This window comes from Manihot esculenta, chromosome 18 (assembly GCF_001659605.2).
Source record: "Manihot esculenta cultivar AM560-2 chromosome 18, M.esculenta_v8, whole genome shotgun sequence".
In the NCBI taxonomy this organism is placed as follows: domain Eukaryota; kingdom Viridiplantae; phylum Streptophyta; class Magnoliopsida; order Malpighiales; family Euphorbiaceae; genus Manihot; species Manihot esculenta.
This window is the reverse complement of record NC_035178.2, coordinates 11,273,218-11,300,394: the sequence shown is the minus strand read 5'-3', so window position 1 is coordinate 11,300,394 and position 27,177 is coordinate 11,273,218. Positions and strand designations below refer to the sequence as shown.

The window sequence follows — 27,177 nt, the reverse complement described above, 5'->3', positions numbered from 1 at the left end:
TGATGCGACATCAAATTACCATCTACATCCCTTTCCTTCACCATCAACCTCTCCCTCCCTCTAAGCTAATGCTCAATCTCTATCATGCTCTCATGTATATGTGTGTATATCACGCACAGAGACAAGAAAAAACCCAACAAAACCCTTTTGGAAAATCCATTATACCAACTATTCATAAAAGAGACAACAATCAGAAAATAAATATATATTTCAAATTAAACTTGTAATTTTTAATTTTTATTGACAACTTCTCTATCATCATAAAGAACAATCAGAAATGTAATAGAGGAATCATGGAGAATAAGTACTTGGTTAAAAGAAAAGCTAAGAGAGAAAAAGGTGATGATGATTGTTGGGATTTAGAAAAGAGTTGCAGAAGAAGAAAATTTGTTTAGATGGGAAAAGAGAAAGGACTGGAGTTTGGATAAGGAAGAGAAAATAGATGAACTTGGATGAGGAATATGGATAGATTTTTATTCTAAGACATTCAAGACATTTCATGTTTTTTTTATTTATTTAATATGTCAAATCAGTTTATATGATTGGGAAACCGACATTTATAAATCAAATGAGCTTTTAAGTTACTTGAAAAGTTCTATAATTTACCTTATAGAACTGTTTAAATACTTCTTAGTCTAATTCAACAACTTGTTTCAGATACATTTATATACACTCTACCCGCCATATGTTAAACAATCACACAACGCTTTAGTAGCATTTATACTTCTATTGCTAGATAATATTTGATCTTTTAATCCTATTTTAATTTTATCCTCTGTATTGTCAAAACTAAACTTAATTTCATTAACACATAGTTCAAAAAATAAAAGCTAAAGTCACAAGCAATGCTAACAGATGAACTGAAGAGCAAAATTTTCATATTAAAGAACTTTTTTAATTAAAATAGACAGTTCCATAGAAAACACATCAAAATGCTTCAACAAAAATAACGATTCCTCCAAACTCTATAATCAAGAGTTTGCAAAGAAGTAGCATTAACGTAGAATATACAGGCAATCAAAGAGTAATCAGACATAACTTTAAGCAAGGGACAACAAATCATAAATGATAAGCCAATCAAAAGTTTAGGCATGTGAAGATCCCATTACAGACACATGAAAAAATTTTAATCTTTTTATAACTAAGAGATTCTACAAGAATCTTTAACAATGTCTATTAGATGAATTTGACAGGCATGAAGCTTTCAACTAAAGGGTTAAGCAGGTAAAGTTCAATAAATCACGCGTAGCAAACACTCCAATTGGTACTTTCATCAGTCTTCAGAACAATAGATCTTGAAAATACTATTGCAAACTGGAAACAAGCACTTTTAACCCTCAACCCCCTTTTCTGCTCTCTCTCTCTCTCTCACCTTTTCCCTTTATTCTTCAGGGGTATTATCTATGCCAAAATACATTTCCGCTCAATATTCTTTTCAGTCTACATTAATGATATGGAAACATTTAAAGTAGTTGACTATTGAAAGTGATAAAAAAAGACATCCTGAAATAAACCCAAAAGGTTTGGGCAGAGAGTCATTGCAAGAAACTTATTGTAAAGAAATTTCATAGTTCAAGCCATTTAAGTTAAAAAAGTCAATAAACAACGTGATGGCCTGAGAAAGACCAGTGAAAGCCAACATATGGTTTCACTGTTCAAAAATTTATTTAGAAGTTTGAATTTTTCACAAGACTTTAAACTAGGTTGATGAGATGACAAGTATGGAACTTTCAACTAACCAGCCTTCAAAATAATGGTGCAGAAAGATAATAGGGAAGCATAAACAAGTGTTCTCAATCAATCCCCCTCTCCACCCCCCACTTCCTAAAGAAGAAGAAGAAGAAGAAGCAGAAGCAAATCATACAACATCCACAAAATGTTTGGGCAGAAAAAGTCAAGTATAAGAAATTTAGTACTGATATTTGTACCTCAAGGCCTTTAAGTGCAAAAGCTCACCAAGCACTTAAGCTCACCAAGCCATCACTGACCACAAGGAGAACAAAGAAACTTTACTGTCTAACTAGTGGATGCACTAGATAGTATACAATATAGCATGAGTGTCTTCAACAGTATTGCATATATTCACAGCTGCACTAGTTAAGTTACCTGATATGCCCTAGACAGTAACAATATAGCATGAGCGTCTTCAACAATATTGCACATATTCACAGCTGCACTAGTTAAGTTTCCCGATTGACTGATTACAACACGAAGCAAGATTTCCAGAACCACAGGTGAGTTCAATCTAAAATAACTTATTACTTATACTATCAGAAAGATGGGTATGATGTATATTTATTCAAATCATAGCGACGGGTCCTAGAACGGCTAATGTTATCAATAGCGGACCCAAAAATTCTTCGACCACTATCATAATTGATGCCATTGAATTGTGACCCATATCCATTATGATGGTGTGTTACACCAGGGGGAACTGGCACTGAATCAAAGAACACATTTTTTCAGGAGAAAAGAAACTAAATGAGTACCTTTAACATTTTATATGTCAAATATAAATATGAAGAGGAAGGAAAAGTGCCAAAGACCCATTACCTTGGTTATAATTGGAAGGATAAGCTGAAGTCCTGCATGTAGCAGACAACCTCACAGATTGATGAGAGATGTCTATATTATTCATTAGAGCAGGGTAAGGCCGTGGCTTGTTAGAAGAATTTGTGGTAGACATGTGTCCATTTGGAGGATTTTGCGAGAGTTTGTCCTGCCCAGAAATCTATTCAACCGAGCTTGTGTCAATAACCAAACATCTTACATGACTAAGCAAAAATGTTGACAGTGCACCACAATCAAACATAACAGTAAGGAGTAAATTAAATTTCTATCTTTTTTTCTTTTCTCTTCACTTCTTCGTTTCTCCTCTCCAATCCGCTTCATTTCCCGATCTACTAAGTATTCAAACAAAGGGCAAAGCAATTGAGCTAAAAGGTCAATGGCATCAAATACGCACCGCAAATTTTAAAGTCCGATTGCAGAGAATCACAAGGCCAGAGAAAAGCTTGACGGCATATTCTGCGATCTCCTCAGTTTCATATTCAGCAAAAGCGTAACCTTTGGGTCTATCAGTTTCCTTGTCTCGAGGAATGTACAAATCCACCACCCGCCCAGCTTGAATTAGAATATCATACAAAACCCTATCGCTCACCTTCTCGTCCAGATTACCTGCAAAAAGTTACCGATCGGCATCAAATCAGCAACCAAAATAATACTAAACAAGTTCAACCAGAACCACTTCCCCAATTAGATTTTCCTCCTATTTTCCTACGAAACAAACAGATCGTATTGATTTCGTTACAATTTACGCAAAGATAACTCACCTATGTAAACAGTTGAACTAGTGTTTCCAGACATGGTCGTTAAGCTTTGGATCTGGCTCCGGTAAAACCACAGAAAACCTAACTGGAAATGGCGTGGTCGAAAACAATATTCCCTCCCTTCCGGAGATAGAGAGAGGCAGCGAGATGGAAAATGTAATCGAGAGAATCTGAGCCAATGGTTTTCATGAGGAATGAGCTGGTAAATTTAAGCAGAATTTAGAGGTAAGGCTTCGGCTCACCGACTCTGAGTTGTACTCGGTTTCGTTCAATAGTCGGCTCGGCTCCGCAAAGCTATGACCAGTTGTATAAGGACACGTTAGAGTATTTAGGTACAATGGAAAGCAGAGACGGTAGGAAAGATTTTTTTTATTTTTTAAGGGCATGAAAATGCATTGCACACAATATATAAAACTCTTATAAATAGAATTTATTTATTGATGCAATTGCATTTCTTAATTTGTCCTTCTCTCTAGATTTTCTAGGTAGAGTTTTCCCTCGCTATAAGTCTTGTTTTTGGAGCATCGGTCTCCCTTCATCTGCTATTTGTTAATTCTCCATGTTCTGAATAAAGGAAACACTCTCCTTTCATCCGGAGAATCTCTCTTTTCACTTTCAAATAATTCTTTTGTTATGGTTTTTTTATTTTTGTTATGTTATGGATTTTTTCTTATTCTTTTTTACATGCGTATGAATATTTAGTGAGAATTTTTTAATATGCTTTTGTCTTTTTTTTTTACTTCTTATAATTAATATATTATAGCATGCAGTTTAGAAAGTTTAAAAATATGATTTTTATTCATGTTATTCTCTATTTTAATCAAGTAAAACATTGGCTGTAATTTATAGAGTAAAGTTCATAAGAGATAATAATAAAAAAAGACATGGTGGTGACCCATAGAGTAAAATTTATAAGAGGTAATAATAAAAAAAAACGTATCGGTGACTCAGAATAAAATTTATAAAAAATAATTAGATTATCGAATAGAATATTTCACCACTTTTATAGGTGCTTTTTGATTTGTGTAGTTATAGTTGATTCAGATGGTAAAATTATGTGTCGTTTATCTTTCTCTCAATTAGATTTAGTAATTTATATGTTATTTCGAGTTAGATTTTCTTCTCGCTTATACTCGTAATTAATAAGTTGTCGAGTGATATTTCAATTGATTTTTTAAATATTTTTTCTACTACAATAGCATACAATCTTTCAAACCTTATACTTTTAAATTTTTGGCGGCCAGGACTTCCAAAAGGGAGAACGATAAAAAGGAGTTTTCACAATCAAATATGAATTTTTCGATTATTTAATGTTAGATTTTTAGACTTTCTCTCTTATATCTTATATAATATTTTTATTTTTTTTAAGTCTAAAAACCGATAATATATATATAGATTTTGAATTTTTATAGTATTTAAATTTATTAATGAAATCTATTATCTTTCAGATTATATATATATATATGGGTTGCAATTTTGATATGGCAATCACATAAGTATGAATGTCCTACACAGTTAGACAACGAGGGGAAAAGAGCAAAATGTACAAGGGTTGAATGACGTTATAGTAATTTACCTCTCTCACAAATGACGTTATAGTAATTTAACTACTTTACATGGCACATGAGCCTCTCCAGAGCTGCACGTGAATAACGGGTAATTTTCAGCATAATCCTTTAACTTTAATCGTCTTTTAATTTCATCATTCAACTTAAATTTAATTCTTAAAATTTATTAAATATTAATTTTATTATTATAGAAAAAATCCTCATTTCCTATTATTTTAGGTTTCTATATTAAAAATAAAAAAAATATTTCTCCCTTTTTTTTAATAATTTTTATCCAATTTTTTTCGTTTTAAATAAATACATATCAATCATTTTAACACTAAATTTTTTAAAATTTTAAATTTTAAACTTAAATATTATTTATTAAATATATGATTAATTTTAAGGAATTATTATTATTAGGGGTGAGCATTCGGTCGATCCGGTTTAAAATCGAATCAAATTTAATAAATCAAAAATTAAAATTTTAATATTTATAAAAATTAAATCGAACTAATTTTGATCAAGAAATTGAACCGAACTGAACCGATCTAATTCAGTTCAGTTTTATTGATTTAAATTTTTAATAAATTTTTATTTTTTATATTTTATTTTTAATATTTAAAAATTTAATTATATTTTAACCATCTAATCTCTTTATATTATTGAAAATAATATATTATTATTATTAATCGATTCGATTTGATTTTTTCTAATTAAAATCAAATCGAATCGAAATAATTGAAATTTTTAAAATTAAAAATTCAATCGAATCGAAATAAATAAAAAAATCAAATTAAAATTTTAAATTAATTCGATTCAATTAATTTTTTTTAATTTGAATAAAATACTGCTACACTTAATTATTACTATGATTATTAATGAAATTTTTGTTGATCCTTTAAATTTCGATTGTTATTCAATTATACCGTTATTATCTCCAATAAATTTCAATTTGTGGTAGCTTTTTTAATTATATTAATTGCTAGCATTTAATAAAACATGAAAATAAAAGAAAATTTTAAAAAAATCCGCTAGGGCATTGAATTAATCATTTTTTATTATTTATCACATTATTTTATTTTAAAAATTAATAGTAAAAAAATTAACTGGATAACATATTTAAATTAGTTTTAATAATAGTAGCTTATAATAATTATAATATTAAAATAATAAAAATAATTAATAAAATAAAGTTGAAATTAAAAATAATAATATTTATATTAATATCTAAAAACTTATGAAGTACTACAATTTAGTGAATATCTAATTATATTTTAATTTCATGAAACAAAAATAAATAAGAACAGAAAAAAAATTAATTCTATTTTAAAGAATTTAAAAAGTTTATATTTAATAATTAATAATAATAAATAGTAATTTTATATATAGTGTTGTTAATATAAATATATTATTATTAGTTAAAATATATACAGTCTATTAATTTTTGATTAAAAAAATATAAAACTATATAAAAAAATAAATAGTATTTTAATTGAATTAATCTGAAACCTATAATAAAATGTAAGTGGGAGTTTATGGCATTTAAATCAAACTTGAAAGAATTTAAAATAATAATAAATAAAGTTAGATGATAAAATTAAAATTTTGATAAAGTTGAGAGAATATAAATGAAAATTACCCGATAAATAACATTAAATTATTTTTGGCCGAATTAATGAAAATAATTTTAACATGATTTTTTACAATTTTAATAATTATTATTAAAAAAAATTAACATGTCTAAGCGCTATTAAATTTAATAAAGATAATATTCAGTTCAAATTGAAAAAAATGACTGAACCGAATTAATTTGAAAATTTAGTTCAATTTTTTTATTTATTTCGATTCAATTTGATTTTTAATTTAAAAAATTTCAGTTATTTCAGTTCGGTTCGATTTTGATAATAAAAAATCAAAAAATTAAACTAAATCGATTATTGATAATAGTATATTATTTTTAAGGGAAATTTACTTTTTAGTCCCTGAGGTTTAACGTAATTAACACTTCTGTCCCTCTATTTTGGCGACCCAACACTTAAGTCCCTCACTTTCTCTTTCGTCCAAATTCGTAGTCCTTCCGTCCATTTAAACCGCTTGATCAAAGAGTCAAAGGTGAGATGTGATAATTTTTTCCAAAAATACCCTTCTTTCAATGTGAAATTCCAGAAGAAGAAGAAGAAAAAGAAGAAGAAGAAGAAGAAGAAAGAAGAAGAAGAAGAAGAAGAAGAAGAAGAAGAAGAAGCTGCTGCAGAAAGAGTAGGAAGAAGAAGAAGAAGAAGAAGAAGAAGAAGAAGAAGAAGAAGAAGAAGAAGAAGAAGAAGAGGGTTAATTTTGTCAATTCACGTGTCCCAAACGGCTATTTTGGACGGAAGGACTACGAAGTTGGACAGAAAAGAAAGTGAGGGACTTAAGTGTTGGGTCGTCAAAATAGAGGGACAAAAGTGTTAATTACGTTAAACCTCAGGGACTACAAAATAATTTTTCTTATTTTTAATAATATAGAGAGATTAAATTTAAAATATTCTGATTAAATTTTAAAATACTAAAAATAAAATATAAAAAATAAAAAATTTATTAAAAATTTAAATCGAACCGAATCAAATCGAATCGATTTGATTTATAATCAAACTCAATTTAATTTAATTTTTATAAATATTAAAATTTCAATTTTTAATTTATTTAATTAAATTTAATTTTAAATCAAATCGACCGAATATTCACTTCACATCTCTTAAAGAGTTTCACTAACTAACCAATTAATCCAGTATTGATAAATGGAAAGTGAAAAGGTTCGTTGTCCAAGTGATATAATTTTTTAAAAAAATCAACACATTATTTTAAATCAAGTATCTAATCTTCATAATTTTAAAAATTAGCGAATTAATATTTATAAAAAAAATAAAAATCATAATTGTTTTACAATTAATTTAAAAACTAATTTTATGTATGTTTTTAAACTATTGGATCGAATTATTAAAATATATAAAATTTTAAGACTAAATTGTACTAAAAAAAAATTAAAGGAATTCTAGTCATATTCTCATAATAGGGAATAATTCGTTAATTTTTTTATAAAAATTATACGTGTTAAGTAGTTATTTTTTAAAAATATAGAAATTAATATTTAAATTTTAATAAATTACATGAATTAAATTAAAATTTATTTAAGTTAATGGGTAAAAAAATAAATATTTACATAATTTTATATTTTAATTTAAATATTTAAATTTTATATGAATTAATCTAATATTTTTATTTGAATGTAATTTTGATTAATCAAACATAAAAGATCCATACTAACGTAGATTAGCAGGTCTTTTCAAAATACTCAATTCAAAATCTAAAATGTAAATTTATTAATATATTTTTTAAATTAAAATTAATTTTTTTGTTACGGATTCTTAGTTTTAATCTCAATTCCAATATGATCATTGATTTCTAGTTGATCAAATTTAATAGTTAAATTATTACATCATTCAAGTGTCACTGTCACGTCAGTAAATTTTAAAATAAATTTAATAATAATTAAAAAATTTATAATAAAATTATAACAAAACTAAAAATATATATATTTTTTGCAATTATCTATTTTATTATAAAATCACTTTTAAAAGAGGGAGAATGGAGCTCAAATCTAGAATGCAAATAAATTATTTATATTTTTAGCCACTTAATCAAATTAAATTAGATAATATTTAATTCATATATTAATAATTTTTTGAAATTCATTCTATATATTAATATAATTTAGAAAAAGTGATTAATTAGTATTATACTTAAAAAGTTAAAAAATAATTTAAAAATATCTAAAAAATTATTTTACTTTTTTTAAAGTTAAATTATATTAAATATTATTTTAAATTATTTTTTAATATTTTATAATTAATATATTTAATAAAGTTATTTTTTTAATGATAATTTTAAAAATAATACTAAATAATAAATATATTGGATAAATTTTAAAAAAATTTATTAATAATAATTTTAGTTAAAATAAAATAAAAATAAATTATAATTATGAAATTATTAATAAAAATGAAAAAATAATAATGATATAAATAATAAATTTTAAATATATTTAATAGTAAAAAATAATAATTTTATAAATATCTAATAAATAACAGTAAAATGTATTTGATTAAATATTAAAAAAATAAAATTTAATTAATAAAAAAATAACAATATAAAGTGAAATTATAATAAAAATAAAGTATAAAATTTTTTACTAATTAATTCTAAACTTTAGATATAATATAGTAATATGAGGTTGATGCAATGAGTGATATCTAATTTCATTCATTTGTAATATTACAAATGATAATTGAGTTATTTGAAATAATTTTAAAACATTACTTTTTAATTAATAAAAAATTATAAAATATAATAACAACAACATAAAATAAATATATAGTTTTTTTTTATGATTTAGATTAAGGTTAATATTGATATCTCTTTAAACTCGCAACGAAGTTCATTATGTTTCGACTGTGTAGTCCGAGATGTTAATAGTAGATGTATGGCGGTTAAAGTAGGCTGTTTTTGCAGTCAGATGGAGGTTAAGTATACTGAGGCAATAATTTTTCGAGAGGCGTTGAGTTTGATTAAAGAGTGATAATGGGATCAAATTTTTTTCGAATCGGATACTCAGGTTCTTGTTGTGTCAATTAACAATGCTTCGTTAGATGATTTATCACCTTTTAGTCTTTTGGTTTAAAATTATAAATTGCTTCTATTTAGTTATATTTTATTCACAGGTCTACGAATGATGTCGCTCATGTTCTAACAATATCGATTCATTTTGAGTCAGGTCAAGGAATTTGAGTTCATGTCCCTCCTGTCATATAATTTATAATTTATTTGAGTTAATAATATTTTGGGTTCATGTTCCTCCTCTCATATAATTTATTTGAGTTAATAATATTTCTACCCTTTTCTAAAAAAAACTCAAAAGTTTTTAAGGATGACTTTTTAATTGTTGAATTTTGCTAAAACTTAATAAATCTATTTCATTGTCTTTTTTTTTTTTTATTTTAAATTTGGCCTAAATTATTTGTTAAAAAAAAACGGGGGGAAAAAATGAGGAAATTGAATATGCGTTAAGCCAAGGCGCCCATAGTGTAAAGAAGGCTGAAGTAGAGTAGGGTTTATCTGACATTTCTACATTGACTCATTTCTTCCTCATACGCAGTATTTCACCAACAACCAAACACCACCATCGTTCCCATGGAGCAAGTAGACGAAGAATCATCCAAATCCATCAGCAAGAAAGCGGCCAAGAAGGAGGCCGCTAAGCAAGAGAAGTTACGCCGCCGCCAGGAAGCTGCATTAGCCTCCGCCGCCGCATCGATCACCATTGAGGAGCAGGAAGATCCATTGGCTGTCAATTATGGTAATGTAGCTCTTAACGAGCTACAGTCGAAGGAGGAGACGGATCTCACCGAGTGGACCAGAGTCGGGGACCTAAACGAGGAGTTGAAGGATAAGGAAGTGTTGATAAGGGGCCGCGCGCAGACGACTCGTGCTGTGGGTAAGAACATGGCCTTTGTGGTGGTTAGACAGAAGGGATTCACCGTGCAGTGTGTTGTTACTGTTCAGCCTGACTTCGTTAGCCGGCAGATGGTGAAGTTTGTTGCCGGGTTGAGCCGTGAGTCCATTATCGATGTTCGAGGCCTGGTTTCTGTCCCTTCTGTACCCATTAAAGGCACTACACAGCAGGTTCCTTTTCTGTTTCTCTCGTGTTCTTGTTTCCTCCATTTTTAGTTATTCATATAATTAAATTTCATAACAATTAACCAACTTTAACGTTGACTATTTTGGGAATGGGATAATAGTGCTTTTGTTCGTTTTGGAAATTTAGGTATTTACAGATTAGTGCATAGGAGTCTGTTTATGCATGCTGCATCGTTAGCTAATAATTTTTTGAAAAATTGAAGGCATAGAGAGACTATCAGTCATTAGAGATGGGAGGCTGAATTAATTCAAGCAATTTGGAAAAGTTGTTTAAGGGAATAAAAATCTGAGTACTAGTCAGTAAATGCTACTAAAGGAAGCATTTTAAGCTGGATTAATTCTGGGTGGCCTTAATCTGTTGTTACAGATATGGCCTAGAGAGGTTAGTTATTAGACATTGGATGGTGAATTCATTCAAGCATACTGGAAATTTTTTGAAGGAAAGAAAAGGGTGTACTTGTACTGGAGTCTGTAAAAGGCTAAAAAAAGGCCTTTGAGGTGGATAAAATTCTGGGAGGCCTAAACTTATCATTTGTTAGAGATATTCATTGTCTTGCAAGTTGCTTCTAGGATGTCGAATTCATTTCTGGGAACTGTTATTTTGTTTCTTACAGGTTGAAGTTGAAGTCAGGAAACTGCATTGTATTAGCAAAGCTATGCCAACTTTACCCATTAATATTGAGGATGCAGCTAGAAGTGAGAAAGAAATTGAGGAAGCTTTGCAGGTTTAAATTGCATTTCTTCTCTCGCATCTCTCTTTATTCTTAAATAAAAATGAGAAAATATTTATAATTTCACTCTTTACATTAATAGAAACAATTGCACAGAGATAATGCAAACTCCTAAGACATGATTTAGAAGTTGAATGGTCTAGCTGGTATGCTGTATGTATACTAATAGAGTTATTGAATGGCCAGGCTGGAGAACAGCTTGTTCGTGTTAATCAGGATACACGTTTGAATTATAGGGTTCTGGACATGCGAACACCTGCTAACCAAGGAATTTTTCATATTCAGCATGAAGTTGGCAGTGTGAGATTCTTCTTTCTTTATTTCTTCTCACTCTTTCTTTCTGTCTTTTCTCTTCTGCTTCTAATGTTGGTCAAACTTACTATTGCATATTTGATTTATTAGTTGGATAATTTTGGATTAACAAGGATAATTTTGGATTAACAAATTTTATCTGTAAATAGATGAGCATGCTTGTGAATTATTAGATGCAGAACTTGTTGTTGGTTATGCTAGAACAGAGAGAGACTAAGAGAACCATGGAGTTATGGTATCTTCTTAGGCATGTTTAAAGTCAAAACATATGGAAAGTAACTGGTCTGCAGTAATAACAGAAGCTGGTTAGGCTGTATGTTCTGAACAATCAACAGCAGGTTGTGTTGGCTAGCCATAACCATCAGTAATTGCCTACTATAATTTTTCTTCATTTACTTGCTTAATGCTTTAATCATTTCATTCTTTCTGTTGGTTGACTGGAAACTTTGAAAAATGGATCAGTTGGTCTTGCAAAATTGGTTTCTAACTGTGGTTGCCCTTGAGATAGACTGAAGTTGAATAACATCTCAATGGTTGTTTGGGTGGTTATGTCGCATGATGGTCCTTTATTCAAGATCCTTGTTTTGTTCTTGATACCATATGGTTGGATAAGGTATTCTGCCATTTTTGTAGCTCATTTAGGTTGTGTGTGTGTGTGTGTATATATATATGTATAATATAGGAAAATAAAGGTATTGTGATCTTTCATGTGCATCTCACTCCTTTATTTTTTTGTCTATTTAAAATTATGTCAGAACATTTAGTTTCTCTCAATTGATTTTGCATTTATGCAAGAGAGCTAATATTTGTCCCAAATTTTTATGTAATCTAGTTGTCTTGTTGGTGAAGTTTCAACTCAATGTAATAACCTTCATAAACTCTCTCTCTCTCTCTTTCTTGCATGAACATGCAGTTTTGTGGATTTGTTGTCAATTTTTGGCATTTATTCTTGCAAAACGTCATTCTGAAACATGTCACATCAATGTGCAGATATTTAGGAAATTTTTGGAATCAGAAGGCTTTGACGAAATTCATACTCCAAAATTGATAGCAGGAACCAGTGAAGGTGGTTCTGCTGTATTTAAACTGGACTACAAAGGACAACCTGCATGCTTGGCACAGTCACCTCAACTTCACAAGCAAATAGCCATTTGTGGTGATAAAGAGCGTGTTTTTGAGGTTGGTCCTGTTTTCAGGGCAGAAGACTCTTACACTCATAGGCATCTATGTGAATTTGTCGGTCTTGATGTTGAAATGGAGATTAAGAAGCACTACTCTGAGGTTGGTTTGGTTGTTTTGTTTGCTTTTCATGAGCTTTGGAATTGAATGTTGTTCAATATTTTGCTCTAAAGTTGTGTGTGTTTATTTATTTATTTTATATAAATGCAGGTAATGGGTATTGTTGATCGATTATTTGTCACAATGTTTGATCATTTGAATGAGAAGTGCAAGAAGGAACTTGATGCTGTTCGGAGACAATATCCCTTTGAACCTCTGAAGGTCATCATTCATTACAGCTTTCAAAACTACCATTCTGGTTTTCTCTAGAGTATTTGTTTGTTAGCTAGTACATTTGAGAATTGTAAATACATGCAGTTCAAAACTACTCATACAGTTGTACATCAATTTAGATCTCCCTTTGGGAAAACATTAATTCATGCAATTTTTGAACATTGACTTTACATATGTTTAAATTCCTTCACCAGTAAATCTGATTGTTGAGGTTTTCTCAATATGCAGTACTTGCGAAAGACTCTACGGCTAAGATTTGAAGAAGGGGTTCAAATGCTCAAGGTAACTGATTATGGAGTTATAATACCATGTGTGCATTTACTTGTGTGGTGAGCTAATATTTTTAAATGATATATAATATCACCACTATAATAAAAAATGAAATTAAGATGGTAGATGTTTAACAAGTGTTAGAATGCTGGAATGGAGAAAAATTGATTCCTTAAGAGAAAGGGATGGGGGAAGTAATAGCTGGCATGTCTTCTTAATTCTTATCATTCTGTTTCTGTATAACATATGCTGCATGATTATCTGATTGGAAAATTTATATAACCTACTTGCCTACTTCCGGCATAATAGCTACATGATCTAGTTCCGTGGTTCACTTGTGAGATGTATGCCATTTGAGTTTTTTAGATATGGAGAACTTTATTCTTGTAGGATTTCTTTATTTGTGAAACTTCATATAATTTATTTATTGGCTGTGTGTTTCAACACGTCTATCATTTACCTTAGGAAAAATTACTATTTAGTTCCTATGGTATAGAGAAACTCACTACTTAGTCTTTGAGTTTTTAAGAACACATTAAAACATCCCTCACATTTTAATAATTCAACTAGTTAGTCTTTTTATTACTAGAAGCCGTTAAAGACAAACGAAAAGATGAAAATGCCCTTAATAACTTACACTAATAACTTAAATAGTCTAAAGAATTAAAAAAAAAACCCTAAACTCCCAATTTCCCTCTTTCCCCCTCTCTCCGAACACGTCGCATCCCACCTCACCTCACCGCACCCTGTCTCTCTTTCCCTTCTTCTCTTCTCTTCTCTTCTCTTCTCTCTCTGGTGTTTCTCCAGCCCACCGACGTTCTTCTCCCTTTCCCCCTTTCCCAACATGCCCTGCCCCGCACCTACTCTCTTGATTTCCTGCCTTTTGGCATGCTTAGTATTGCCTATCCCTTCAATGCGAGTTTCCTCCATAATTTCTTCTTTTTGTGTTAGAGATCAGAATTTAAACCCAAACCCAAGAGCCATTCTGCTAAGGGTCTATTAGAAGAAATGATTCACAAACGACAAGGCCAGGGCTGGGGAATTTGATGAAGGACACTTGGCAGAATATTAGAAATCAGTTAGCAGGAATCTAGGATACAAGGACAGGAGGACAGCTGGTGAGGGTGTGTATAAATAAGTATAGTGTGAGGAGAGAGGGGGTATGTATTTTCTTCTTCTTTCTGCTTAGGCTGGGCTAACATTGTTAGTCGGGAGGACTCCTGGAATTGAGTTCTTGATTAATAGAAAGCTCAATACAAATATTTCTCCATTTCTGTCTCTTGCAGCCATTGATTAAGTTCCTAACTCTATCATTTTGTCTTTTCATTTCTTAGCCCACAGCCATAGAGCCAGAGATCGCAACTCTTCATTTGGTTGTTGACGATGAAGAAGAGGAGGCCCTTCCTCTCGAATTGGCTATTGAGGCATCTTAATTTGTCTTCAATGAATTCAGTCTTGTTGGTAGACTGCTCACGGATTGACAAGTCAATTTGGGGCCACACGAAACACGTTGTCGAGCATCTAGAGGCCTGGTTGCGGCATCTTTATGCAGGAATTGGCAACGATGATCTTTTTGTTTCAATTTTTTCATTCAGTTGATTTGAGGTGTGTTTTGGATGGTGGACCATGGACCTTCAACAATGCTTTGTTAACTTCACACCTTTTGCGAGAGAGAGATGTAACAAATTAGGGATTTCAATTTGGTTTAGAGCTTTTAAACATTACAAAGGATATTTTCAGAATACAAATTTTCTATTTCCTTCTCTCATCAAAATTAATGGCATTAGACATAAAAACTAACGGTAGGGACTAACTAGTTGAATTATTAAAACGTGAGGGATGTTCTAATGTGTTCTTAAAAATCCAGGGACTAAGTAGTGAGTTTTCCTATACCATAGGAACTAAGTAGTAATTTTCCCTTTACCTTATTGGACTTTTTTCTTCCTTACTCTGATTAATTTCTTGAGGTGATTTTTATGTGTGCGCAGCAGTCTCAGTCAATGCTGAAATCTGTTAATCCATCGTTATGACTAAATCCTGATAGAATATCAAGTTTGGCTGTGATGATGAATTTGGGGGATGAGTTCCTGCAACAAATGTAGTTAGTGTTCTCTAGTCAGATGGGTTTGAGATGCTACACCTGCAATTAGTTTTCCATCACAAGGATGCTATGGGAAAGGGATATAGTCATCTTTGTTCTTTTTTGTTTTTTGGAGTGCCTTGACTTCAACTAATATGACAATGTAGAGTTGTTGATATTTAAAACATATGGTGCTTATGCTTTCTGATACTATTGCATATGTATTACTTGAGCTGCTAATTTGAAAATTCAAGTTTTATAGCCGTGTCCTGTTTTTCCAGGAGGCAGGAGTGGAAATCGATCCTTATGGGGACTTGAACACAGAATCAGAGAGAAAGTTGGGCCAGCTAGTTTTAGAGAAGTAAATTCAAAGTTTTTGATTTACTATAGTGACTAAATGCCCTAAAATATTGTTCTCTGTCTTATTCAGTGCTGATGAGTGGATAAATATTTGCTTTTGATTAAAGGTACGGGACTGAATTCTACATTCTTCATCGCTATCCTTTGGCTGTTAGACCATTCTACACCATGCCGTGCTATGATGATGCAAAGTACAGTAATTCATTTGATGTCTTTATTCGAGGTAGGGGAGAGAGTTCTTTTTCTGTGCAACTGTTTCATTTACATTTGTAGTCCTTGTCCTGCGTCTGGCATCTTTGGACATTGTAAATTTTGGGCTATTTGCAAGTAGGGCCCTATATTTTGAATTTGACAAATCAGTCTTCTATGGTTAAGTTTGTTAGTAAAGAAGGTACAAATACCCTTAAATGGCTGCCGACATGGAACTTTTTTTCTGCTTGCCACATCACCAGCCATTAATTGTGTTAGAGTTTTTGGACATTCGTTGCTGACGAACTCAACCACACGATACTATTTTGGTAAAACCTGAAGTAGAGGACCCTATTTGATAATGTATCAAACTACAAAGTACTCTTTTATACTTCTCCCTAGATCAAAATATAAATGCATGTTTTCTTTTGCAATACCTTTTCAGGTGCATTTAAGTAATACCATGTTAATGGAGTGATCTGTTGGTGATGCATGCTTGTGTTTTTCAGTTGTGAAGCCCTTTTTTTTGCTGGACAGCTGTGATACTTGATTTTGTATTTGCATGTGTGTAATTAATATGCTTGGGAAGCAGATAATAGTACATAAATTGTTTGTTTGACTGGATTATATTCATTCGTTCATCTGCCTTCAGGTGAGGAAATAATTTCCGGAGCTCAACGTGTGCATGTACCAGAGTTGCTGGAAGAACGTGCAAAGGCATGTGGTATTGATGTCAGTGCAATAACAACATACATCGATTCTTTCAGGTATTATTTTTCCCAAATGGTTCACTCAGTTCTTTCAGATCTGTGTGCTGCAGTGCCAACTTGTTAGATGATAGGCCTATCAATCAGAATGCAGATACTTTTATTTTTATGTTAATGCTCAAGCTTTAAAACTTTGGTAATTAAGTGCATGAAACTAATGCCATTTTTATAATCAAGTGCTTTTATCCAGTTAATATTGTGAGAAAGCTGACTTGGATAATTGGGCTCGCTTTTCTTTGAAATTCATGCTGATATGGGAATGGGAACTGGGAAGATCAATCACGTTCATGGGGATTCATGTCTTTTAAAACTGTTTGTATCCTATTGCTTCGATGGATTTGTCATTTGGTTCAATTAATTCTTTCTGCATGACCAAATGGAATTATTTTTCAGCATAAGTTTCAGAGAAAAATTAGGGGGCTTGATGTCTCACATTATTATTCCAGTTGCTATGCTAGAATAAGCTAGTAGGCATCACATTGTACAACCTCACTTCTTTATGTCATCCAATTATATTTTTACCAAACACACTTCCTTGCAGCGTACTTTAAAAAAAAAACCCCTCAATTTATTGGAATATAAAATTATTCATAAGCTGGAAATGGTGGTGGAGCAAGCCAATTATTCATATGAACCTCCCTTGCAACACTGTCATGACATGTGGCAAAAGTTGCTTTTGCTTGGCTTTTTATGATTTGTAGTTTGTTTTTACAAGCCATTTCATAAATGACATGACAAGCACTGTTCAGTGCTGATAACTCAATATGTTTGGTTAATGTTTGTTAAGAATGGAAAAACAAATTACATACCCCATGTATTTGGAATAAAAAAATTTATAGTAATTCAATTCTATTGTTTTTCTTTTTGGTCAATTTTCATGTTTGAAATGAAAGAATTTAATTCTTTTTAACTAAAAAAATTATTTCAACAGAAATAGAAATCATTTTTAATTGTAAAAGAATTCATTTGAATTTTTTTTCTTGCAAAAATTGGAGCATCATAAATAAGACTCTGTGTATTGCGAAATAGTGAGTTGTTAGGTTGAGGTTTAATTTTGAATTACCTGCCATCTTAATACCTCATGAATGCTAAGAATTCCTTAGTAACATGAGCTCATGGGCTATGCATTCTGTCTATTTTCTTCTTCAATGTTTTCAGGTATATATATTCAGGAATAACAGAAATGATAAAAATGGTCGGTGTATTTGCAGGTATGGTGCGCCTCCACATGGTGGATTTGGAGTGGGGCTAGAGCGTGTGGTAATGTTATTCTGTGGCCTGAACAACATTCGCAAAGCATCTCTTTTCCCTCGTGACCCACTCAGGCTAGCCCCTTGATTTGTTTCAACAGCGCATCATGCTCTGTTTTGCTTTGCTAAGTTTCTATATTCAACTTTCTCCTCCTGGTAGATCAGGCTACAAAACTTGCCCAAAAAAAAAAAAATATTTGAGCCTTCCCTGAGAAGATAATTTCTTCTTACTGCTATGCAATGTGATGTGAATTGGGAAGGTTTATTTCAAGCTATTTGAAATGAGGGGGTGCCAATTAAACCTCTGTCTGCAGTCTTTATTGAACGTTAGTTCTTGGTTTCCTTTCACTTCACTTCAATATTTTTCAGCCTTATCAATGGATATTGATATTTAGTACCCTTTAACTGGTATGATCACCACCTTGTTTTCAACAAAAAACATCAGGGATGCCTGCTGTATTCATTTAAGAAATTTCTGTAATATCCTTTCATATAAAGTTAGAAAAAAGCAAAAAAACTAATAAGAAGAGAATAGATTTGAACAAGATTAAAAAAAATAAAAGGTTAATTACTTACCAGCATTTAGGGGTTTTTAAAAAGTATGTTATTACTATATAAGCGATAATGAGCTTAATATTAATAAATTATTTTTAAAATAATAAATATAAGTTTTAATTATTTTTAAAAATATATTAACCAGATGTTTAAAATTTTTTTTATTAATCTTAATTAGAAAAAAACCTTAAAATTGATTTTTCTTTACAATCAATTTGTACCGATTAATTTAATCAAATTAAAAATTAGTAATAAATATTAAATTAAGAGGAACATAAAACAGTAAATAATATACTATAAGTTTATAGATAAGGAATTTATTTAAAATAAAATAATTGTAATAATAAATATTTATTAATTAATATATATAAATATAAGATGAGAGGTAAGGAGCTTTCTTCTCTCCAATAAGCGAATTGGAGAGAGAGCTAAAATAATTATTTTATATTTTGACAATATGACGCTTTGTTATAATAAGTTAAAATTATTTTTTCTATAATATAATTAAATTTTAATAATTCTATTAAAATAAATTAAAATTGATTAAAAAAATAAAATAAGTCTAAACATTGAGTGATAATAAGTAAAATTTACCTTATTAAAGAAAATATACATATTAATCTTACCTAACGTTGCAAATATAAAATATATTTAGCTAGTTGAATGTTAATAAGTAGAAAATAATTTATTCTTCTAATAAATTTATTTTTTAATAAAACAAAATAAAAAATTCTTATTAAAAATAAAGTACTAATATTTTTTTACAAAAAGGAAAATTTACAAAACATGGCTCTGTTACCATCATAATTATTATCATTATTAATAATTTGAATAGAATTGATAAAATTTATAGTAAAATTGAAAATATGTACAATTTGAGTTTTTTGTTTTTATCATTAAGCCTTTGAAAATTATTCTAGTTAAAAAATTTTTAATCTTTTTCTAATAATATCATTCATACATATTCATTAAAAATTAAATAAAATATATCTAATATAAATTTATAAGAGAATAAATTAAATAATTATTAGATGAATATTTATATTACAATTTGTACAAAATTAATTAAAATATATAATAATTACATAAATTTTAATTGTATATTATGAACGTCGGATCTCATTTACTCTGAGTAAGATCGGATTAAGAAAACAACTCTGACTTAAAACCCATGAAAATCCCTTTCAGTGGACTCTTGATTCAAACACACGGGCAGGCCAGATCGACTGCGAGCCAAGTCCAACAGAAAGATAATTCAGCTTAGTCACTTTGCAATCCTGTCCATGTGGGCGTCAGAAAAATTAAATGGTTGTCTAACATAAAAAGGGGTCTGACACATCAATACATGCAGATTTAAATGACAGAGACAGGTGACACTGTAATAGAAAAATACTGTAATAGAAAAATACTGTAATAGAAAAACCGTTAGACGTCTCTAACAAATAAAAGAAAAAGGGATAAAAGGGGAAAAACGTCTTTCTCTATCTAAATTTAGATTCGCATAATAAATTCTATTTTTTAAATCTCAGAACAGTAACGTATATTTACTATAATATTATTTCATAACCACATCTAATTAAATAAGTAAGATTATAAAATTATTTTAAAATTAATAAATTTCACTTTTCATTAATATTTGAAGGGATATATTAATAAGCTAATAAATAAATTATTATTTAAAAACAAAAATTATATATAATTTAAAATAAATAAAAAGGAAAGTAATATACTTCTATTAGGAGTTAAAGAATAACAGTTATATTTAATTTGATTAAACAATAAAAAATTTAAAATCGAAATTAAAAATATAAACTAATTATTGCTAAGCATATATATAGGTGAATTTATGATTATTTTGTCAAAAAATAATAATTATTATTTTATCACGTAAAATTATTTATATTTTATACAGATTTTATATTTTATTCTACATGATTTTTAAAGTGAATTGATTTTCTGTAATTAATCATATTCTGTTAATGAAAATCGAAAATAATTTTAAAGATTATATAATCATGATATTTTAAAAATTAAAAATTGAAAATTATAATATTTAACTTATATAGTTTATAAATTTATATGCAATGATAAATATCCCGTAAAATAATTATTTTATAACAAATTATTAAATTGATAAAAAATAATGACATTTTCAAAAATATAAAAAAATTAACATTTTAAAATTTAAAAATAATTAAAAAATTTATTATTTATTCATTATGATATATATAAAATTTATTAATTAGTTTTTAATTTTAAAAAATATATTAAAATATCTTAAATATTTTAAAATATTTATTAATTAATTATTTTATTAATTTTAGCAATTAAATATTTTATTATTTTATTTATAATTTTAAAAAAATTATTAAGTAACTATCAATTTTAAAAAAATTTAATAATTAGTATGGAAGACATTTTAGATATTATTTTAATAAATTTTAACGATAAAAATTAATAAAAAAATTAATTTATAAATTTTTTAAAATATAAAAATTAATTAATAAATTTTTTAACATAATAATAGAGAATATTATCTCCAATTAATAATAATGTTATTACTTAATATAATTTTTATTATCTTAATTTGTATGAAATATATTTACATTTATACAAAATATTTACTCTAACAAAATAAGAATCAACTTTACATAAATTTATAATTAAAAAAAAAATAAAATTTTCATAAATTTTAATTTAATTTTATAATAAAGTAAATTTATTTTATATTAAATCAAGTAACTATAGAAATTCCAATAAATATTGCATATATTTTGCGAAATGGACTCATCATATCAATGAAACACCGTTTACTGGATAGTCAAACACAGATTTTGATCAATGATCAGAGTTCATCATATGAATTCCGAGCACAGATCTTGATCTCAAGAAAGAGTTCGACTTCCACCTGCCTGGTTCGGATTCATGTATTTTTCTCAAGTCTCTTAATGCACTGAGCCACTGATCGTCTCTTTCAATTCTCCATTAATTTCTTTTGGTACTTGTCGAAATGGCTTCTATTTCATCTTCCATCATCCCCTTCAAAACCACCTACGATGTTTTCCTTAGCTTCCGAGGCAGCGACACCCGCCCAAATTTTACCAGTCATATTTATGCTGCGCTGTGTCGAAATCATATCTCAACATTCATTGATGATAATAGTCTTGATCGTGGAGAAGAAATTAAAGAAACCCTTTTGAAAGCGATTGAAGAATCCAAGATTTCAGTAATAATTTTCTCTGAAAATTATGCTTCCTCTCACTGGTGCTTAGACGAACTCGTCAAGATAATGGATTGCATGAAAACAAAGGGGCGAAAGGTTTTGCCTGTTTTCTACCATGTAGATCCTTGTGATGTTAGAAAGCAAACTGGGAAATTTGGAGAAGCATTTGGGAAAGTTAAACAACAGTTCAGGGAGAGCATAGAAATGGTGGAGAGATGGACCACTGCTCTGACAGAAGCTGCCAATCTAGCTGGGTGGGATTCCAGCAACTACAGGTAGCTCTATTTAATAACAGTGTATATATGATTATTTTGTTACATGTTTACAATTCTGTTTGAGGAGTGAAAATAAAGATTCGATAATTTTTCAGATGATTGTGTTTCTTGGTTTATTTTATGTATCTTGATTCCTTGTTATTTGTTTTCATTTTAAATTTTTAGGCTTGAATCTGAATTAAGTGAAAGAATTGTCAACCAAATTGCAAAGAAGTTGTATCCTAGCTCCTTCAGCATTTCCACTGATTTGGTGGGGATTGATTTACACATAGAGAAACTTCTTCCATTGTTAAGCATTGGGACAGTTGATGTTCGTTTCGTTGGAATTTGGGGAATGGGAGGTATAGGCAAGACAACCATTGCTGAAGCTCTTATTACTCAAATATTTGATCAATTTGATGATTGTTGCTTTTTAAGAAATGTTAGAGAAAAATAAAAAAACCATGAACTAATTCATTTGCGAAAATGTCTCTTTTCTGAACTTCTACAAGATGAAAACCTAAGAGTAGAAATGCTTCATGTACTTCCCACTTATGTTATGGACAGGCTCAAAAGAAAGAGGGTTATTGTAGTTCTTGATGATGTTAATGATTCAGATCAATTAACTGCTTTAGTTGGAAATCGTAGATGGTTTGGGCAAGGAAGTAGAATCATCATAACTAGTAGAGATAAAGAAGTACTTAATGGTCAAGTTGATGAGATATACAAGGTTGAGGGACTAAAGAATAGTGAAGCTCTTCAACTATTTAGTTTGAAAGCCTTCAAACAAAAGTATCCTCCGAAGGACTATATAGAGTTGTCAAAAAGGGTGGTAAGTTATACCAAAGGTCTTCCGTTGGCTCTTCATATATTGGGTTCCCATCTATGTTCAAGGCTTCCAGCAGAATGGAGAAGTGCATTGAGCAAACTAAATCAATTTCCTAACTCCAATATTCAAAAAATCTTAAAAATCAGTTATGATGAGCTAGATCCAGTGGCAAAGGAAATATTTCTTGATATTGCATGTTTCTTCAAAGGAAATGAAAGAAATTGGGTAGAGGACATACTAAATGGCTGTGGTTTTCCTGCTAGCTGGGGAATAATTCGACTATTGGATAAATGTCTCATAACTATTGTGGATGACGTGTTAGACATGCATGATTTGATACAAGACATGGGTCACAACGTTGCTTGGCGGAATGGGAGAAGATTATGGAATTCCAAAGACATCTTTCATATTTTATCAACTAAAATGGTAAGGCATGAAGTTTTTTAATGTTAGCCAAGATGATAGCATTTAAAAGAAAAATCTCATTTCGTTAAGTAATTGAATGCGTGTTTAACACTCAAGATATCCATTAATAATACGAGTTATCTTCTAATGTACTCTTGATTTTTGGAGAATTAAAGCAATTGAGGGCATGTCTGAAACAGTCAAATCTGTTTTTCCCAAATAAAATAGCTTATAACATTATTTTCAGTAAATATTTAGAAAAGTATATCAAGTTTTGGAAACTTCTTTTGCATTTATTAATTAGTTGCTCTTGTTTGTCAGGGAATGAAAAAAGTTGAAGGCATTTTCTTGGACATGTCTGAATTGGGAAAGATACACTTGGGTCATGTAGCTTTACCGCAGATGCATAACTTAAGATTGCTCAAATGTTTTAGGCCTCAGAATTGGTCAGAACTCAAAATTATAAGCTCTGCATCTTATTCTAGTCAACCAAGTCATCTTTTGCATCTCTCCAATAAGTTGAGTTTACTCCACTGGGATGAATACCCTTACAAATCTTTGCCATCTAATTTTTTAATGGAAAACCTTGTTGAACTCAACATGCAAGGCAGCAAAGTTGAACAACTTTGGAATGGACATAAGGTCTTGAATAACCATATATCTTATGATTTATTTTTATTATGTTTTAAGTTCATCAATGAAAAAATAATTATAAGAACCAAACTGAAAAATTAAAAATGAAGTGCTATGACTTGAAGGAAAATCAAATCCTGTACATGTTTCTATTTTTCAAGAATTTATAGATTTAATTTTCTTTTAGAAAAAATGTTTCTGGTGTTGTCAATGTGCAGTATCCCCAACAATTGAAAACGCTCAATCTTTCTGAATCTGTGCACTTGAGGAGTCTCCCAGATCTCACTTCAGCAACTGAGCTGGAGTGGATAAGTCTGCAGGGATGTGAGAGTTTGCTTGAGATTCCTATGTCAATTCAATGCCTGCAAAAACTTGTTCATCTTGATTTACAAGGGTGCAAGAAGCTGAGGAGTCTTCCAAATCTTGTCCAGTTGGAATCTCTTAAAGAGCTTTCTCTCTCTTATTGCTCAAATTTGAAGATGCTTCCAGATATCCCAGTCGGCATAGAAGAGTTGGAACTGGAAGATTGTGGGTTGCTAGAGCTGCCATCATTTGTTCCATTTTTGGAAGATATTTATATTTTGAAGCTGAGGAATTGCAAAAGTCTTTCAAGTCTTCCTAGTAGTATTCATTTGAAATTTGTTGATGCACTTGATCTCAGTGGTTGCTCAAATCTCAGTGAGTTTCCAGAGATTATAGGAAATGTGAAAGTACTACTGCTAAGCAAGACTGCAATAGAAGAATTGTCCTCATCCATAAGATCGTTTTCTTCTCTTGTTGTGTTGAACATGAAAGGATGCGAACGTCTCAAGAACCTTCCAAGTTGCATTTCTGACATGAAATTCCTTCAAATGCTTATTCTTAGTGGTTGCTCAAAACTCGTGAAGTTGCCTCCTTTATATGGTTTGTGCTCTTTAAGAGAGCTATATGTTGATGGCACTGCACTTCTAGAAATCCCCATTGACATTAAGGCTGCAAAATGCCTTCACAGACTTGTTCTAAGTGCATACTCAAAACTTTCAAAACTGCGAGCTCTATATGATTTTTCCCATTTAACCTTGTCATATAATGACAGAAGTGCACTTATAGATGTCCATATTAGGGGATGGGATAAAAGAACTGTTGTAATGTACCACAAGGGACTCCATGCTTTGCCGGTAAGTTGTACATTAATGGAAACTACAGGAACTTCATATGTTACACCAATAGCAGAATATGAAGATCCCCATCAATCGTATCATGTGTTCAACCATTGTAATAGTGTAAATTTGGATCAGAATGCACGTGGTGACATTATAGCAGATGCACTACTGAGAATGAAAGAAATAGCCACTGCCACCCATGTAAGCCTCTCTTTTCCTTTCCTTGTCCTCTTTGTAGTCCACCAAATATTTCTTTTTAATTTCCTTTTTATCCCTCTTTAACACATCAGCAGGTAAAAGCTCATCTAATTGTTGGTTTACCCGGAAGTGAAATTCCAGAGTGGTTCAGCTATCAAAGCTCAGGATCTTCAATGGATGTTCTGTTCCCTCCATATTGCTTTAATTCCTTATTCTTGGGTTTTGCTTTTTGTGTTGTTCTAGATTTCGAGGATCCCACTGTCCTTGTCCACACAGAAGGTGATTGTTTCTGCTTTACATGTGAATGCCATTTCAAAAATGCTGATGTTAAAAAAGGTGGGATGACAGAAAAATGTTTTGACAGATGGGATGACAGGTTTATGTTTTTTCTTGAGCCTTTTGAGGCTGTCTCTGAATCAGACCACCTTTTTCTTTTTTACTGCAAAAAAAATTATTTTCGTAGGAACCTAAATGAATGGCTCATAGAAAGATGCTGCAATGTCATGGAAGCCTCATTTGAGTTCAAATCAGAATTCCAACATTCTCATGCAAATGATAAGGTAAAATTAAAGGTGAAAATGTGTGGACTCCAACTGTTGTATTCGAGAGATGAGCTCTACAAATGCAATGCTTGCGTTTTCGGAAGCAAGTTCTCATTACAACGTGGGAAAACCAAGCCAGAATTCCTAGAACAAGAGATGGAAACCAACGCCAACAAGAAGAGAAGCAGGGAAAAATCCTTCCAATTGGATTGCATCAACATTATTGCAGACGGAAAATCTGATTATGGGGAAGAACAACCACAACCTAAAAGAGTAAAGTGAAGGAGTGCAGCAAAGTACTTGTAAGTCAATCCCCCAACTCCCCATGTTAAATATTACAATCATAGAATTCTTACCATGGCTTCTGCTATTTGTTACTTGGTGGTGCTTTCAATAGCATTAACCACTTGTTGCCTTTAATATAGATATAAAACTAGCTTTATAAATTGGCTCTGTTTAGATTTGTTTGCATTTGAAATGATTGAGGATTTGGACGTGTTTGAAGTGAACAATTATAATAATGACAAATTTAAATACATCGTCATTTGGAAAATAGAGCCCAAAAATATTTGAAGTTGTTTACTTGACAACTCCTTTTATATATTTTTCTCAAGTAAATAATTTAACATTTTGTGATTTGAACCTGTGGTTTTCGATGAAGAAGTATTCAGTTTGCGTGATTATTACTTTAGTGAATGAGCTGCTCATTGAAGATCACACTGCAGAAAATTTTGGTATTACTAATATACATAGTAAAAGTTTCATGTAAAATATATTTTGCTTTCTTGGTGGGTATACCAAAAACTTCTGCCACACCTTGAAGTTTTGGCTGCATTTTATCTTGATGATGCACTGCCATGTGTCCATTCAGTTGTCTGAATATATAATTACAGGTGAGCATTCGGTCGGTTCGGTTCAAAACCGAACCGAACCGAATAAACCGAAAACTGAAATTTTAGTATTTATAAAAACCGAACCGAATCGATTTTGGTCAGAAACCGAACCGAACCGGTCTGATTCGGTTCGATTCGGTTCGGTTTGATCGGTTTCGATTTTTAATAATTTTTTTATTTTTTACACTTTATTTTTAGTATTTTAAAATTTAATTAAAATATTTTAATCTTAATATGGTTTAATTTCTCTATATTATTGAAAAAAATATATTATTATCACTAATCGGTTCGGTTTAGTTTTTTCGGTTTTTTTCTGATTAAAATCGAATCGAACCGAAATAACCAAAATTTCTAAAATTAAAAACCGAACTGAAATATATAAAAAGCCGAACTAAATTTTCAAATCGATTCGGCTCGGTCGAT

General features: G+C 30.3%; 2 protein-coding genes and 1 pseudogene across 2 annotated transcripts; 2 read left to right on the top strand and 1 right to left on the bottom strand.

The window, feature by feature from the left end:
• Nucleotides 1–1,984: 1,984 nt before the first annotated feature.
• Nucleotides 1,985–3,521, bottom strand: LOC110606522 (RNA-binding protein 7). Its single transcript, XM_021745371.2, has 4 exons — nucleotides 3,333–3,521; nucleotides 2,966–3,177; nucleotides 2,554–2,731; nucleotides 1,985–2,440 (listed from the first exon to the last, which is right to left on the bottom strand). Exons 1-4 carry the CDS (start codon nucleotides 3,364–3,366, stop codon nucleotides 2,271–2,273), a joined length of 594 nt encoding a protein of 197 aa, XP_021601063.1. The 5' UTR covers nucleotides 3,367–3,521; the 3' UTR covers nucleotides 1,985–2,270.
• Nucleotides 3,522–9,977: 6,456 nt separating this feature from the next.
• Nucleotides 9,978–18,481, top strand: LOC110607000 (aspartate--tRNA ligase 2, cytoplasmic). Its single transcript, XM_021746041.2, has 10 exons — nucleotides 9,978–10,594; nucleotides 11,224–11,334; nucleotides 11,527–11,640; nucleotides 12,643–12,933; nucleotides 13,042–13,152; nucleotides 13,393–13,446; nucleotides 15,796–15,875; nucleotides 15,982–16,097; nucleotides 16,716–16,830; nucleotides 18,042–18,481. The coding sequence occupies exons 1-10, from the start codon at nucleotides 10,103–10,105 to the stop codon at nucleotides 18,166–18,168; spliced, it is 1,611 nt and encodes a 536-aa protein (XP_021601733.1). The 5' UTR covers nucleotides 9,978–10,102; the 3' UTR covers nucleotides 18,169–18,481.
• Nucleotides 18,482–21,439: 2,958 nt separating this feature from the next.
• Nucleotides 21,440–26,455, top strand: LOC110606512 (annotated as a pseudogene).
• The last annotated feature ends 722 nt before the right edge of the window (nucleotides 26,456–27,177 follow it).

What these genes read in the sequence shown, in the direction of transcription:
- LOC110606522 (XM_021745371.2), bottom strand. Translation starts at nt 3,366, where the DNA reads ATGTCTGGAAACACTAGTTCAACTGTTTACATAG. An exon ending in TAGTTCAACTGTTTACATAG is followed by an intron (nt 3,178 to 3,332) that starts GTGAGTTATCTT and finishes AACTTTTTGCAG; the next exon opens with GTAATCTGGACGAGAAGGTG. An exon ending in ATCGGACTTTAAAATTTGCG is followed by an intron (nt 2,732 to 2,965) that starts GTGCGTATTTGA and finishes TCGGTTGAATAG; the next exon opens with ATTTCTGGGCAGGACAAACT.
- LOC110607000 (XM_021746041.2), top strand. Translation starts at nt 10,103, where the DNA reads ATGGAGCAAGTAGACGAAGAATCATCCAAATCCATCAGCAAGAAAGCG. An exon ending in TTCAGCATGAAGTTGGCAGT is followed by an intron (nt 11,641 to 12,642) that starts GTGAGATTCTTC and finishes ATCAATGTGCAG; the next exon opens with ATATTTAGGAAATTTTTGGA. An exon ending in TTAAGAAGCACTACTCTGAG is followed by an intron (nt 12,934 to 13,041) that starts GTTGGTTTGGTT and finishes ATATAAATGCAG; the next exon opens with GTAATGGGTATTGTTGATCG.